This window comes from Sinohyriopsis cumingii, chromosome 19, assembly GCF_028554795.1.
Source record: "Sinohyriopsis cumingii isolate HCF-2022 chromosome 19, ASM2855479v2, whole genome shotgun sequence".
NCBI classification, from domain to species: Eukaryota; Metazoa; Mollusca; class Bivalvia; order Unionida; family Unionidae; genus Sinohyriopsis; species Sinohyriopsis cumingii.
In genome coordinates, this window is record NC_142979.1 from 54,673,411 (window position 1) to 54,687,876 (window position 14,466).

At 34.7% G+C, this 14,466-nt stretch overlaps 1 protein-coding gene across 2 annotated transcripts in view; it reads right to left on the minus strand.

Moving 5' to 3' along the window:
• The window catches only part of LOC149775730 (leucine-zipper-like transcriptional regulator 1), an 87,168-nt gene that overhangs the window by 57,667 nt on the left and 15,035 nt on the right, over positions 1–14,466 (minus strand). For both annotated transcript variants that reach the window (XM_089943732.1, XM_089943731.1), the window contains exons 4-7: positions 13,269–13,348; positions 9,113–9,221; positions 4,075–4,213; positions 2,063–2,202 (exon numbers count right to left, since the gene is read on the minus strand). In XM_089943732.1, the coding sequence (XP_089799858.1) occupies positions 2,063–2,202; positions 4,075–4,213; positions 9,113–9,221; positions 13,269–13,348 (468 nt within the window). The remainder of the gene's footprint in view (positions 1–2,062; positions 2,203–4,074; positions 4,214–9,112; positions 9,222–13,268; positions 13,349–14,466) is intronic.

Sequence of the window (14,466 nt, forward strand, 5' to 3'; positions counted from 1 at the left end):
TGTAGATTATACACATCTGTCCTATGAGTGTAGATTATACACATTTACCCCAAGTCATGCAGTTATGACGAACATCTTCAGTCTGCTTAAATCTTTAATGTGACCATATTAAATCCACTGTATTGTTACCTATGATGAGCAAATTTGTAAGGATTGCTCAAAACGGAGAAAGACACAAACTGAAATGTATCTGTATGGTCTGTTAAGGAAGAGTACTGACCAGGTACGAGCAAATGCCTTCACTTATGAATTGCAGGGTTAGATATCACTATAATCATGGGGAGACCACTCTCATTCTGACTTCAGCCTCTACAAGTATACAACATTTCGACACTTTTGTTATGTACATGTGATACCTATGTCTTGATATATTCACATGCCAATGAATACACAAAAGTAACACTCACTTAGTGCCCTTCACCAACCAGATAATATTATATACAAACGAAAATCTATGTATTACTAAGTTTGTCTTGATCCTTTTCAATGAGCTAAAACATAGCTGCCAAGCCTAAAGTACAAAACTACTGACTGCTTGCGAAAAACATACTGATTTTCAGGAAAAAATACTGATTTTAAAATTGTAATGCACATGTAACTATTTGCAACATCTATAAACAGCAGTAAAGCTGGACAATAAATTGGTCAATAATTTAAGATCCAAGATGCATGTGTTGCACTCTTGCACCTTCTGAGTAAGCCATCAGATACAGGCTTTTTGTAGAAGCCTTTTCCACACCGTGCCTGTTCAATCATTACTGATTCCAATGAACCATCTTTCATTGAATCTGAATTCTGCTTGATTGTCATTTTTACTGAACTAATAATCTTATCACAATCAGCATTAGAGTGTGGTAAAGAAAGAAGTCCTAACATAAAATAACTCAGACAGCTGTTTTCATTCTAGTACATGAGTAATCCTTTGCAATTTTACTGTCTTGAAAAAGTGTGCAAAATATATTGCCAGCATCACTAGCATCTGAAAGAGGAAGGTTCCTTTATCAAAGAAATTTAGCAAAATGAATTTTCCAATCAAATTATATTAAGGTTCTCTCTGCTATTTATAAACTCCGCAAGTTCAGGCTGTACTACTGATGATGAAGCAGCAAGCTGATGTTTATTAGCTTTTCGTGCCGTTTTATGTTGAAAGTCCTCCATGCCCAATAGCGAAATACAATTACACAATTTGCAAAATGGAAATTTTCACCTTTAAAAGATAGTTTCACAAATGTAAACATGAGGGCATAATTGTTCTTCCAGTTCTGTTTTCTTTTCTTTGCTGGAGAAAATTCTGAATCTTCTGCTGTCCTTTACAACATGCTAAAGACGTGATACAGTGATAGCAGAACATGCTTTACACAATCCAATATGGTGGTTAAAGACTGGCAAGATTGCCTCGATTTCGAATGAAAGAGTCATATTTAAGAACTCAAATATACCTATATACATGCAATACATTTACACAAAGAATGGAACTGAGCACCCATTCTTAACAGAAAATTGCAAGGAAATCTGTAATTATAATTTTTTACAAAAACGGATTTTTCACATGAAAAACATACACCCATATTCAGGTAAAAAATGTGGGACATATAGGGGAAAAACGGAACACTTGGCAGCTATGCTAAAATACAATATCTGTAGCAATGTATGTAAAGTTTTCTTTTCCACTTGTTATCTTAAATGTTGCTATCATCAACTAGAGGCAGATAAAATTATGTATGGCTGGTTGTCAGTAAAATAAAACTATTTGTTAAGACACCTTTTTTCACATGCTTCTGTTGTTTAGGCCCACTGAGCATTTTATTTGTCACAGGCTCCACATATGCGTGTTGAAAAATATGTCTTTGTCATAGATGCTATAAATATTCATCCCCATGTTTTATGAACAGCATAGGTATAAATAACTCAGGGAACTGAAACTTACATGTTCTATATGTCTGAAATTTATTATGCCCTCCCTCTTTGCTAACCAAACTCCTTCTCCCAATTGATCAATTTCACATAATGTTTATATACACATAGAAGATAATCAATATCTATCAAATATCTTCAAACTCACATTCTCTCATTAAAGTTGAACTGGAAGAGATTGTTTGTGATTTTAGCTCCACTTTGACCTGAGAAGACAAACATGGAGTCTCGAGCCACTGCCAGTGCAAAATTACAACATGTGGGTGGTATATCTCCACTCTGTTGTACCTGAAAATACATGAATTTTATCTTTATCTTTAACAAGAGTCCCAACATGGACAGAGCTTGTTCATCTGACATATACCTAACTAACCTTGAAAACTGAGTTGATAGGATGCCTTCTTTCAGGATTTCATCAAATTTTGCCTAGTTATAAAAACAGCTACTTGAAGGGTTCTCCACTTTTTATCTTAAGTTTATTCATATATCATGACAGATCAGAATTATTAATAGACAACTGAAAGTTTTTTATGCAGAATGCATTCTTCCAAATTTAATCATATTCTTAGCTGTTTTTGGGAAACAAATTATTTTAAAAGTTAGTCTATTTTTAGTAACAGTGTCCATAATAGAAAGCAGACTGGCAGCATTCGAAATAGCCTCTGTCACATTTGGAAAAATTGTGTTACAGCATTGATAAGATGTCATTTGAAGGTTTTTAGTAATGGAAGCCAGCAGCATTTGTACAAAATGGAATGACCTTCATGCCTGAACACTTTCTGTCAATTTGGTCAAATTCTGAAAAGTTGCTTAAAAACTGATATACCTTTAGTGATATCAGTAGTTGAAAGCAGATCAGTATACTTTGTACAAAAAGCCTTCAAGCCAGCATGCATTCTGTTCAAAGTAATTGTTGAGAATAAGTCATTGAAACGTGATTCTATTCTTAGTAACAGCAGCCATACTTTAGACAATGGATAAGCATCATGTTAATAAAATTCATAACAGAATACTTCCTGTGAAATTTAGTTAAACTATGTGCAGTGGTTTTTGAACAATGAAAACCTGATCCAGCTCCATACCAAAGCTCAGGCAGCCCCATTGCCAAGTAGGCCAAAAACTAATTGCTTCTCATAAAACCGTATGTGAACTGCACGTATATTAGACATTTTTCAAAAAAATGAATACAAAACTTTAACTTGAAACAAACTCTTAACAATGATGTTGCCATTACCTGTATGTCAATAAGTATGTTAATAATATATGGCAAAAAATCCAAACATAAATTCATACATTCCATCAATACTACTTGTAATATTAATAAGAAATAAGTCTTCTGATATTTATTCAGACACAAGCACATATTAAAATACAAGAATGAAACTGCAAATTCATTATTTTGGAGTAAACCATTGTCTTTTTCCTTTTGTAAACAATGTTGTTTTTGTTTGTACTTTTCTTTATAGACTGTCATGGTCTTACTGTCTTCACAGAAAGATTGATGATCCTTGAATCTATGAATTCATGCTCTGTAGCTACTTTGCCCTCCAAGAAAATTGGCATCCCATTAAGAAAAGTGAATTCAAAGTGATCAATTTATTAATGTTCATAAAATTTTAAAAAATATATATTTTCTTCACAGAAGTACAATAATCTATACAAGTTACTATTTATATTTTTTTCTGTCTACCACATTTAACTATGGTAAAGATTAGATGGGGATTTTAGGCAAATCCATAAACGATGAATACATTTTATGTCTTCTGAAAAAATTATAGAGAACCGTGGAATAATTAAGAAACAGATGATACATGTTTTTCCCACTTCATGAAGTTCCTATTATTGACTGTTCTTAAATTAACTTTTGTACATATTCTTTTTGATAGAGTATTTACATTGTAACTTGCCAGAGACCACATTAATGTAAAATTCATATATTGTACAAAAATACACAGATTAGAAATGATTCCCACCCTGCATCAATGTGACATTAAAAATATGGAGTGGGAAACAAAACCAAGAAGCTAGTGCAACCTCTGAACTACCTGAATATTACAACTAATTTCAACTATTAAGATGAAAACATGACTGTACAATAAATCCTAAATCTTGCAAAATTTTTAGTAAACATTTCTGAAAACAGGATTCAACAACTATTACCTCTTCCCATGCTTTGCAGTCTCCAACTAACGACATGGTCCACATGTCATTAAGACGAGCATTCCCATCATACCCCGCAAAAATCCACAGTTTCTCACCATACACTGCAGCCCCATGGGCAGCTCTTGCAACCGGTTTCCTGTAATTTAAGAGTTCAATAAACTTTAACTTTCTTTCTTACTCGTCAGTATGATTATGGGGCTCCGAATGGCCGAGTGGTCTAAAGCGCTCACCGTTACGGATCATTGCCATCTCACCTCTGTCTGCGTGGGTTCGAGTCTCAGATTCGGCCAATGTGGGTATGTGAGAAAGCTTGCCAGTAGCTTCTCGAGGGTCAGTGGTTCTTTCCGGTGATTTCCCGGTTTCTTCCTCCATAATTAATACTGGCTGCCATGTATAGCCTATCGTGTGCTGAAAAATGGCGTTAAATCCTACAACAACAACTACAACAACAACAGTATGATTATACTCTGTCATGGGACTCCAACCATGCCCAGGTGACATAATTATACTTTGTCATGGGACTCCATCCATGCCCAGGGGACATAACTATACTTTGTCATGGGACTACATCCATGCCCAGGTGATATGATTATACTTTGTCATGGGATATAAGTATACTTTGTCATGAGACTCCATCCATGCCCAGGTGACATAATTATACTTTGCCATGGGACTCCATCCACGCCCAGGTGATATAATTATACTTTGTCATGGGATCCCCATGTGATATGATTATACTTTGTCATAGGACTCCAACCATGCCCAGGTGACATAATTATACTTTGTTGTGGGACTCCAACCATCCCCAGGTGATATGATTATACTTTGTCATGGGACTCCATCCATCCCCAGGTGATATGATTATAGTCTGTCATGGGACTCCATTCATCCCCAGGTGATAAGATTAATATTATCAAAGTTCCATGGTCTGATGGGAAGGTAAAGAAGTCTATTTTAAAAAAACAACTAATTCTGACTCAAAATTAGCACAGAAAATATTGATTTAGAATTTCCAAGTATATTACTTTTTTTCTAATACAAAACCTGCAAAAATAGGGAACTGGTGTAAATAATTTAAAATGTGTAAACAGTTACCTTGCAAACTATCAAATATTATTACAGTTCTAATAAGTATGAATCAAACAGAAGCTTCACAAGGCAACAAAAATGATAATAGTATGGGATCTTTAGGTCAAAATTCCATACATTACACTCTGAGTGTAAGTATGTGGTTGTACCTAAAATAGATATCAATATCAATAGAACATATTAAGACCCTTTTTAGAAGTAAATATTATCTCATATATAATGAAAGAGCCTGAAAAGAAAGAAGGCCAAACTAGAGTATTTACAAAATACATTATGTCTGTGATCCCCAGCTTTATCCCACCCACCCATAAAAACTGTCCCATCAGAATCAAATCCCTGTAGATAAGAATAGACCCATACATGTAAAACCACACACCCACCCCAAGAGGCCTTTTAAAAAATTATAGAGCAGTTTTGCACAACTACCAACCACCCAGAATTGCATATCCCATGGTCTGAAGACTTTACCTTGAAGAATGGTGTAGGATGAATTGCAAAACACACAAATGCACACACAGACAAGCTGCATTGCATTATCTCAACCTTTTCTCAGTACAGCACAGGGTAACTCAAGTCCCTCAATGGGAATGATGCTCAATGGGCCTGAATGTATTTCCAGGAATTCAAGATAAGAACTGTTCTTTTTAACTTTTAAATGATGAATATTTATCAGCAATAACAGGTGTTTCAAAGTAGCCATTGTGACCTTTTTCTTTTGGGATAAACCAGATGTTATTAGATTAGCAAAAATTCCATGTAAATATGACATTCATTCAGTGATAATAAGATTTTAAGACGCTGACATGGTGGCTATACTGGTTTTCAGATCAGCATCATTTTCAATTAGGTCCCAGTAAATACCATAAGAAGTCTTTTGGTGAAAACCTCATGTCCATCTAGAGGGACATTCAAATGATTGAAAGGTGGACACTGTGACACTTTTGACTGGAAATGTTGTTATCTATTAAAATGCAAATTTAGTAGCCCAGTCAAGACCAATTTCTCCACCACAAAAATAATTGTATCCATTTTACCACCGCAATTATATGGAGCAAATATTCTAGAAAAAAAAGTTTGCAGTCAAGACTATGTCCTGATCTCATGATGGCATTCACTGCCCCATACAAACCCTTTTTCTTTTAAAGAAAATTCAGAGAGTTCTTTGCAGTAAAAGATGGTGGTCATCATTTAAATTTGGAATAGGTAAAAAGATTAAGATGTTTTTTTTCTGTAGAGCTTTTGACAATCTACCAGGTAAATTTAGTTACTGGTATCTTACATTTATGAGTTTGATCAAAACACGATCCAGATCAACGAAGGGAAAAATATGGTCCACATACCAGATTCAGTTTATCCATTAAATTACATCATAGGGTGTGGCTTCAAAAGTCTTTATCTGGCCCACATCCTGGAGGAAGCTGTCCAGGTGTGTAGATCTTTCTTTTTCAGGCAGCTTGTGATGGACTAATACTGAATGACATCCCCCTTGTTTAGCCCAAATAACTTTCTCTGTAACAGATGGACTAATACTGAATGACATCCCCCTTGTTTAGCCCAAATAACTTTCTCTGTAACAGATGGACTAATACTGAATGACATCCCCCTTGTTTAGCCCAAATAACTTTCTCTGTAACAGATGGACTAATACTGAATGACATCCCCCTTGTTTAGCCCAAATAACTTTCACTGTAACAGCAGTCATCCATTGGGTTACAAAATTTGATGTCTGATTAGGCTGGCCTTAGGTTGTTAGCATCAAGAATATATCTGCCATTTTAATTTCCGTTATTTTTCTTTACCTTTTCTAAATCAGTTCTATTGAGGCTTGTATATTAATTTAACATTAACCTATATGCACTTTTATAGAAAGATTATTCCAAAATGCCAATGTGGACTATGTCATTTTCCTAATGATTAATTTTACAATGTTGGTGTCATAATGATGCCAATTAGTGGTCATTCTCTGGTGGGCATTTGGAACAGCAGCTATTATGGACATTTTCAAGCATTGTAATTTAATAGTACAAACAGCCAGGTTCTTTGTCTTTCATGTTTACCATCGGTACATAATTTCATCTCACCTATTTATACTATTATTATTGATGCATAAATGTTATGACATATATATGTTGCAAAACAAATCTTGTCAAGTACTTAAGTATAATGATGAAATTTACATTGTTTTTTTTTTAATGGGACAGAAAGGAAACACATTAAATAATTGGCAAAAATCATTATCCACATGAATTATTCTTATGTACTTAAATGATAATTTTAGAGGTCAAACCTGCACCATTTTAATTTAGATAGAGTTAGATATTATAAGACAATATCTGGTTGTCATTTTGGATTTAATGCCATTTTTCAGCCTATGATAGGCTATACATAGCAGCCAGTAAAAATGGTGGTGGGAGAACCCAGGATTACCCAGATAAGAACCACCAACCAAGAGAAAGCTACTAGCAAACTTTCTCACATACCCACATTGGCCAAGTCTAAAACTCAAACCCACATGTACAGGTGAGATGGCAGTGATTGGTAATGGCAAGTGCTTTAGACCACCCGAGACCCCATGTTTTCTGGTTAAAATCCCATGTCGATATGACTTTCCTCTGAGGAAAATCCCATGATGCTATTACCAACTATCTAGGAGAATGAGCAATATCAAGATTTTCAAGATGGCCAAAATGGTGACCATTTTGGTTAGGAAATCAGCACAATCTTCATTTGGATCCACCTGGACATCATAAAAATTCTACTGGTGAAAACGTCATCTTGATATGAATTTCTGTTCAGAAGGAGCAGTGATAATATGATTTTCAAGATGTCAGATTGACAAAATTTTCATTTAGGACCATTTAGACATTACAAGAAGTCTTTGTATGAAACATCATGCTGGTACGACCATACATTCAGGACGGGTAACAATAACAAGATTTTCAAGATGGGCACTAAACTGGCCATTTTGGATGTCCCACTTGTACTATTTTCATTTGGACCAACTAGACATCACAAGAAGCTTACCAGTGAAACCCCATGTCAATATGACTTTCCATTCTGGAAAGTAGCAATAACTATATTTACAGGATAGGTGTGGTTTTGGCCATACTGGATGTCAGATCAACGCCATTTTTGTTTACAACCAATAAGACATCATATGAAGTATTTCAGTGAAAACCTCATACTGATATGACCATCCATCCAGGAAGTAGCAAAAATAAGAGTTTTAAGATGGCTGCTGTGTTGAACATATCTGATGTCTGAGTGGCACCAAATTCATGTATGGCCGGCTAGACATCATAAAAAGTCATTAGAAAAAAAGCCATGACAATATTATCATCCGTTTAGAAGGAGAATCAATAACAAGATTTTCATGATGGCTGCCATTCTCACTGAGGGCCACCTGGACAACATAAAAAGTTTTTAGTCCAATCCCCATGATGAAATGGACATCTATTCATGCAGAATGGTTGCTATGGCAGCTATTTAGAAAATGTGAGCAGTACTATTTTCATTTTAATGTGATGCAAGGTTTCATGGTAATCCTCTTAGTATTAGCAGAAGTAGCAATAACAACTAACTTATGCTAACAGACTGATGATAGATGACAGAAGATGGCCATCCTATACGTCTACAGCTAAATATTAGAGAATATGGTCCTAATTACCATTTTCTATTACTTATTATCTTTATACAACACAATTCCTAATGGAACGTGAAGAATTTGTGAAATAATTAATATATGGGAAACATTGTTTGACCTTTCCTATCAGATTAATTAATAACGGCAAACCAATGGTTGTCAGGCTGGAAGAAAATAACTGCATTCGATGATTAGCTATGAAAGCTTTGTTACAGCATTAGGTCCCTGCCTGTCATTTGGTGTTGAGACACATGTATTCCTCAGATAATGTATGCTTCCTTGTATCTATTTTAATGTATTTACCTTCCTTCGAATTTCCTCTCTACCCACTGCCCTGTAGCAAATGTGTACTCAAACAGATCATTCTTGTTTGTCAGGTTTGAGTTGGAGTGGATGTCCCCTGTATAGCCCCCTGTAACACAGATAATAATTATTTAATATATTTTTGAGTTGGATTAAGGTCTCACTGGATAGTTTCGTATTTTGACACCTCCCTAATTTTTTAAGATAGAAGGCATGAACCTCATTATCACATGCCTAGCATTTATAAATTCATGCTGAAGCTAAATCTGTAATGTGGTTTAGATTTACTTTGAGTTAGGCTTGGAAATGGGTTGGCTTGTTGGTGACTGCCTGTCACAGTTAGATGAGCATTGAAGATCAAATGCGTAACTTGGGCTGCAAATGAGCAGCCACCTTGGCTTACGTATTTACATGTGTCTGCTACAGAGGAAAATATCTAAAAATCTAGATGGTTGAGGGATGATGAAAAGTATGCTAATTTGTTATAGTACTAGTGAACTTTATTCATGCATAAGGCACATACAGATTCTTTTAGCTGCCTTGTCATAGGAAAGTATTCAAAATAGCTCTTTGCTGTCAAAAATGACTGTAAAATTTAGGGGTTGGTGGCAGTGTTGGTTCAGTATAAAGACCACCAGTTACATCAGGAATTAACCTGATTGCCGCAGTCAAAATCTCATATGTATGCTTTCTACAAAAATCATTAGTTTGTTTTTATTTGTACCTTCATTGTAAAATTATTCTCATTTTTCTGCAATAGGTCATTGTCGGATGAAAAGTTGGAGTGGATATCCCCTATTTAGCCCCCCCACCCCCGTAACAAAGATAATAATTATTTACAATATATTAGAGTTAGTTACATTGCTAAACATATTCACCATCATTTTTCATACATATTTGCTTCATGAATGTTTCATTTGGCAGTGTGATCATAAAGTAGGCCAATACAATATTGACCTTGACTTTGAATTAATCCTTAATATTTATATTATAAACAATTTTCTTTTCTCTAAATTCTGAGAATGAAATTTACAGAGCTTTATTAAGTTATCCAACACAACTTCATTTGAGTCAATATTGTGGACTAAATGGATGTACCCATATAGACCTAGCAACTGACAGACCACAGAAATTTAAACAACAGGCTGAAGTGGGTTGGAGTTCAATATCCTAGATGAGATTGACCAAACAGACAAACACAAGATCAGACTGGCAAGAAATCTGGGTAAGTAGGAAGCTTTCTGTAGAAATTTCTTCTAATACTGTCAACTGTAAATGTTAGAAATTGATTGTTTCAATATTCCACAAGCTTTTGAATCTTCATCCATATTTGATGGAACATCAGCATCAATTGTATAGTATTGAAAAGCCTTTAGCCAAATCTGAAAATCCCTTATGACAGAAGTTTTATGGCAAATCAGAGCAGAAGCTTTTAAATGTTTTCATTTTTTTTGTAACTGGGCATATCTGATGGCAGATCATTATTACTTGTACAAAGGGGTAACTGGGCATATCTGATGGCAGATCATTACTATTTGTACAAAAGGGTAACTGAGCATATCTGATGGCAGATCATTATTATTTGTACAAAAGGGTTACTGGACATATCTGATGGCAGATAATTATTATTTGATAAAAGGGGTAGGTACTATAAGAACTCAATTTGGTCCAAAAAAATTCAAAAACATTGTGGATCAGATAATATGACAAAATATGTATCAACATTTGTAAAACTTAAAACTGCAATTGATTTCTGGCAATTATTTGATATGACATCACAGGCATGTCACATATGGCTATAAAAAACCTATTATGTGCTAAAATTGGAAATATTTTTAAAAATTAAGGTTATCTACATGCGGTAACCAAATTTAAATTTGTACAGAATATAAAGGTATCCATGAATAGCCTTTTACCTGAATAAAATAGCCTTTTACCTGAATAAAATAGCCTTTAACCTGAATATCATTTGGTTCTTTTTACATGTGTCGGCATTCATTGGTATACATCAGTTTTACATTGTTTCAAAACTAAAATCAACTTTTAGAAGTCTTATCTTTGACTGATATGCACACTGCATTCCAATGAACAATTTAGGATATATATATATTTTTTGGCAATATGAGATAATAACTTTTTAACCTACATATTCATAATCCATGAAATACAGGTTCAATAACAGAGAAGAAAACCATAGACAATTTAACTGTAAATTGCTCTTATTAAAAATGGTCATGGATAAAAAAATTCATACAAATATTTAAGGAAGAGAGAAGGACATTTTGTCTATACACATTTCAACTGGATCTGAGTATGGGCCAAAAATTACCCTTCTAATTTCTTCTGATACTGAAAGCATTAGCATACTCCTCTGAAAGCACTCTGTGCTATTACACTTTTTGTCATTTTTGGTCTAATTCTGCTAAATGGTATTTTAAAATAAGTAATTTGAAGGTTTCTATAATTTTAGGAGTGGTGGCCATATTTGATGGCAGAGTGGCATCATTTGAATCAATCTATAATGCTTCATGTCAAGATGCTTTCAGCCAAATTTCGGAAATTCTGAGATAACAGAATGGGTTTTAAGAACTTATAAACAATAACAGTGAGCAGACAATGGAAGGCAACTGGTGGACAAAGGACCATACCATAAGAATGACCTTATGGTGGTTTAGCTAAAATCTAAAAGGCATGAATTTGAAAATTATGGATGTAACAATCTTAAGTAGTGTGTGATTCGGATTTTTAATGTAGCTTTAAAAATTATTCAGTCATATCTCTACGATGTCTGCAATGTTGCAGTTGATAGTGATGTCTAGTACTGGGGCATCATGCCCCAGACATGTAGCATGATGTCCCACCCAGTCACAGACATGTCAGAATTTTGGGAAATTTCTACCAGGTACTTTTCAGTCCTAACAATCAGATATTCGGGTAACCGATCAAAGGGAAATTGTATTAAATCTGAACCGCAACTGCTTTGTTGTAGGTTCACACCTGCCAACCCCCAAGAAAAGTAAAAGCATAATTATTACTAACATAAGTGGCAAAAAAGCGTAATCTGAGCATAAAGAGAGCAATCTATATATTACATGCCATAATTACAGATCTTTTTCCCTTATATTTAAACAATTCAGTGAAGAATTTAATTCTGTAGATATGCCCCTTTCATTCATTTTTTCCTAACATGGAATAAGAAGTACATGTTACGGTAACCAAGTTTTGTGTTGCCTTTGCATGACAAAAAATATCTGTCTACTGTTTCCCCACTACCAGTAATAAAAAAGGTCCAGTAAATAAACATGCGAACAGCGGCCCTGACATGAACAGCTAACACTCTCTCCAGGGCAACAAACTTGAGACAAAAATGGCATTAGTTAAACCTGACATTTCTATTGTGCTTTCTTTTATTTTAATTACAGTACATATTTAAATTTTATTTCATCAAATATTTCTTAATCAGTACTTGATATTAACCCAGTTAATGTCATCAGGATCTCAAAACAAGTGCATTTATGTTGCGAGAAAAATGGTGCATGAACCTTGGGCCATAGAAATAAGTTAGGATGGTTGAGCTTGAAATATCAGTGTTGATTCTTAAATAGGTTGTGCAAGAAAGGATTGTATTATTATATAGTACATGTATGGCAAGTAAATTGGAAGCAACCATACGAGCCCCTGTGATGATGAATAAATGTGCACATGACATGAGCCTCAAACTGTAATCATTATTCTTTGTCTCTATCTGAACTTTTTTTTAAAACGGGTACTTAGTTGTTCATTTTATTATCCAGGCTATTATTATTGGGCAGGTACACGGGTACCTACTGGCATCTTTAGCCCTAACACTAACCTCTTAATGCTGAGTGCCTAGCGATTTCTACAATAGCATTTCTACAAGTCTCTGGTATGACTTGGTCGGGGTCTGAATCCACAACATCCCACATCCAGGCGGATGCTCTAACCACCAGGCCACTGGAGTGGTCCAATCTTAAGTAGAATTTCAAGTGATAAAAGTTTAAACACTAATTGTTTTACACTGAATGTAAAAGTTCTATCATACTAAATGCTCTTGATTAGTTGGATGTTGGAAAGAGCTGGCCTTTTAAAACATTTATTATAAAGCATGCACACAAAAGAAGTTCTATATATTTACCAAAAACAAACATGCTCCCATCATGAACAACTGCTGAGTGGTGGTATCTAGGGGCTGGTGGAGTGCCTGTTGTAAACGCTCTGCAATATGGTAATATTAGAAAATCAAAAAAATATCAAAGGGCACAAAATATGTCATTCTGGTATGACTCTCACAAAATAAAATAAAAAGTTTGAAGGTCACTACTAATTTTTAATACTACTTTTCTTTTAACTATCTTGTCTTAGTTCATATGAAAGCTTCCTGTATAAAGTTATTGATTTGGATGTGAAAAAGTGGGCACGGTTGGTACCAATTTTTTGTGTATTGCAAAAAAAATGTAAAGGGTCAAGGTCAATAAAATAGGGTCAATCAGAATTACACATTTAAAATAGGGTCAATCAGGTTACCAGATTTACACATTTTTCCTTTCATCCTCTAAGTTGCACAGCCAAAACAATTTTCAAATCTTGTGACAGATTCCCTACCATATATACTTGCTTATAAGTCAGGTCACACTGCAAGCATCAAGACCCTAATCTGCCATCACACAATGTACAGACCAATTGGGGTCATTATTATTTGTTTCAATGATTACTCCTAACAGACTGAATAGACCCAGATTTTCTGGTGCATTATGTAACAGCTGATCTGGGTCTATGCAGTTTGCAGTTGGATTTGACTTGAAAGCAAGCATATAAAGTATGTTATGAGCACACACTCGTGAATGTAAAATTTGGGTCTGACTCATTTTCAAACAGGTTATTTTCAAATACATGTTGCTGTTGAACAAAAGATATACATGTATATCTCTCTCTCTTAAAGAAATAAGTCATTCTTATGTCTTCAAAGTTCTTGAGCAAATAAATTATTTAATGCACAACACAAACAAGAGATCCATGTGGACCTCATACTGCTCACATCGGTAACTCAGATATTAACTTTGTGATATACAAATGATATTACAGCACACAAATCAACTTCTTCCAGTCAGCAACCTGACCTATCACCATTTAACACTAAAATCAGTAGCCTTCTTCCTTAACCCAATTGCATGCCATTCACAAAATTTGGTTGGGGAATCTTGTGTAAAACAAATGTTATTGTGTGAAAGCCTTTTTTTATCACTACTTCATACAAAGTGACCTTTATTTTTTACCTTTGGACTCTAAAATCAATATGCCTGCACCAAGTGCAAACCATCCACAAAGTGACCGTA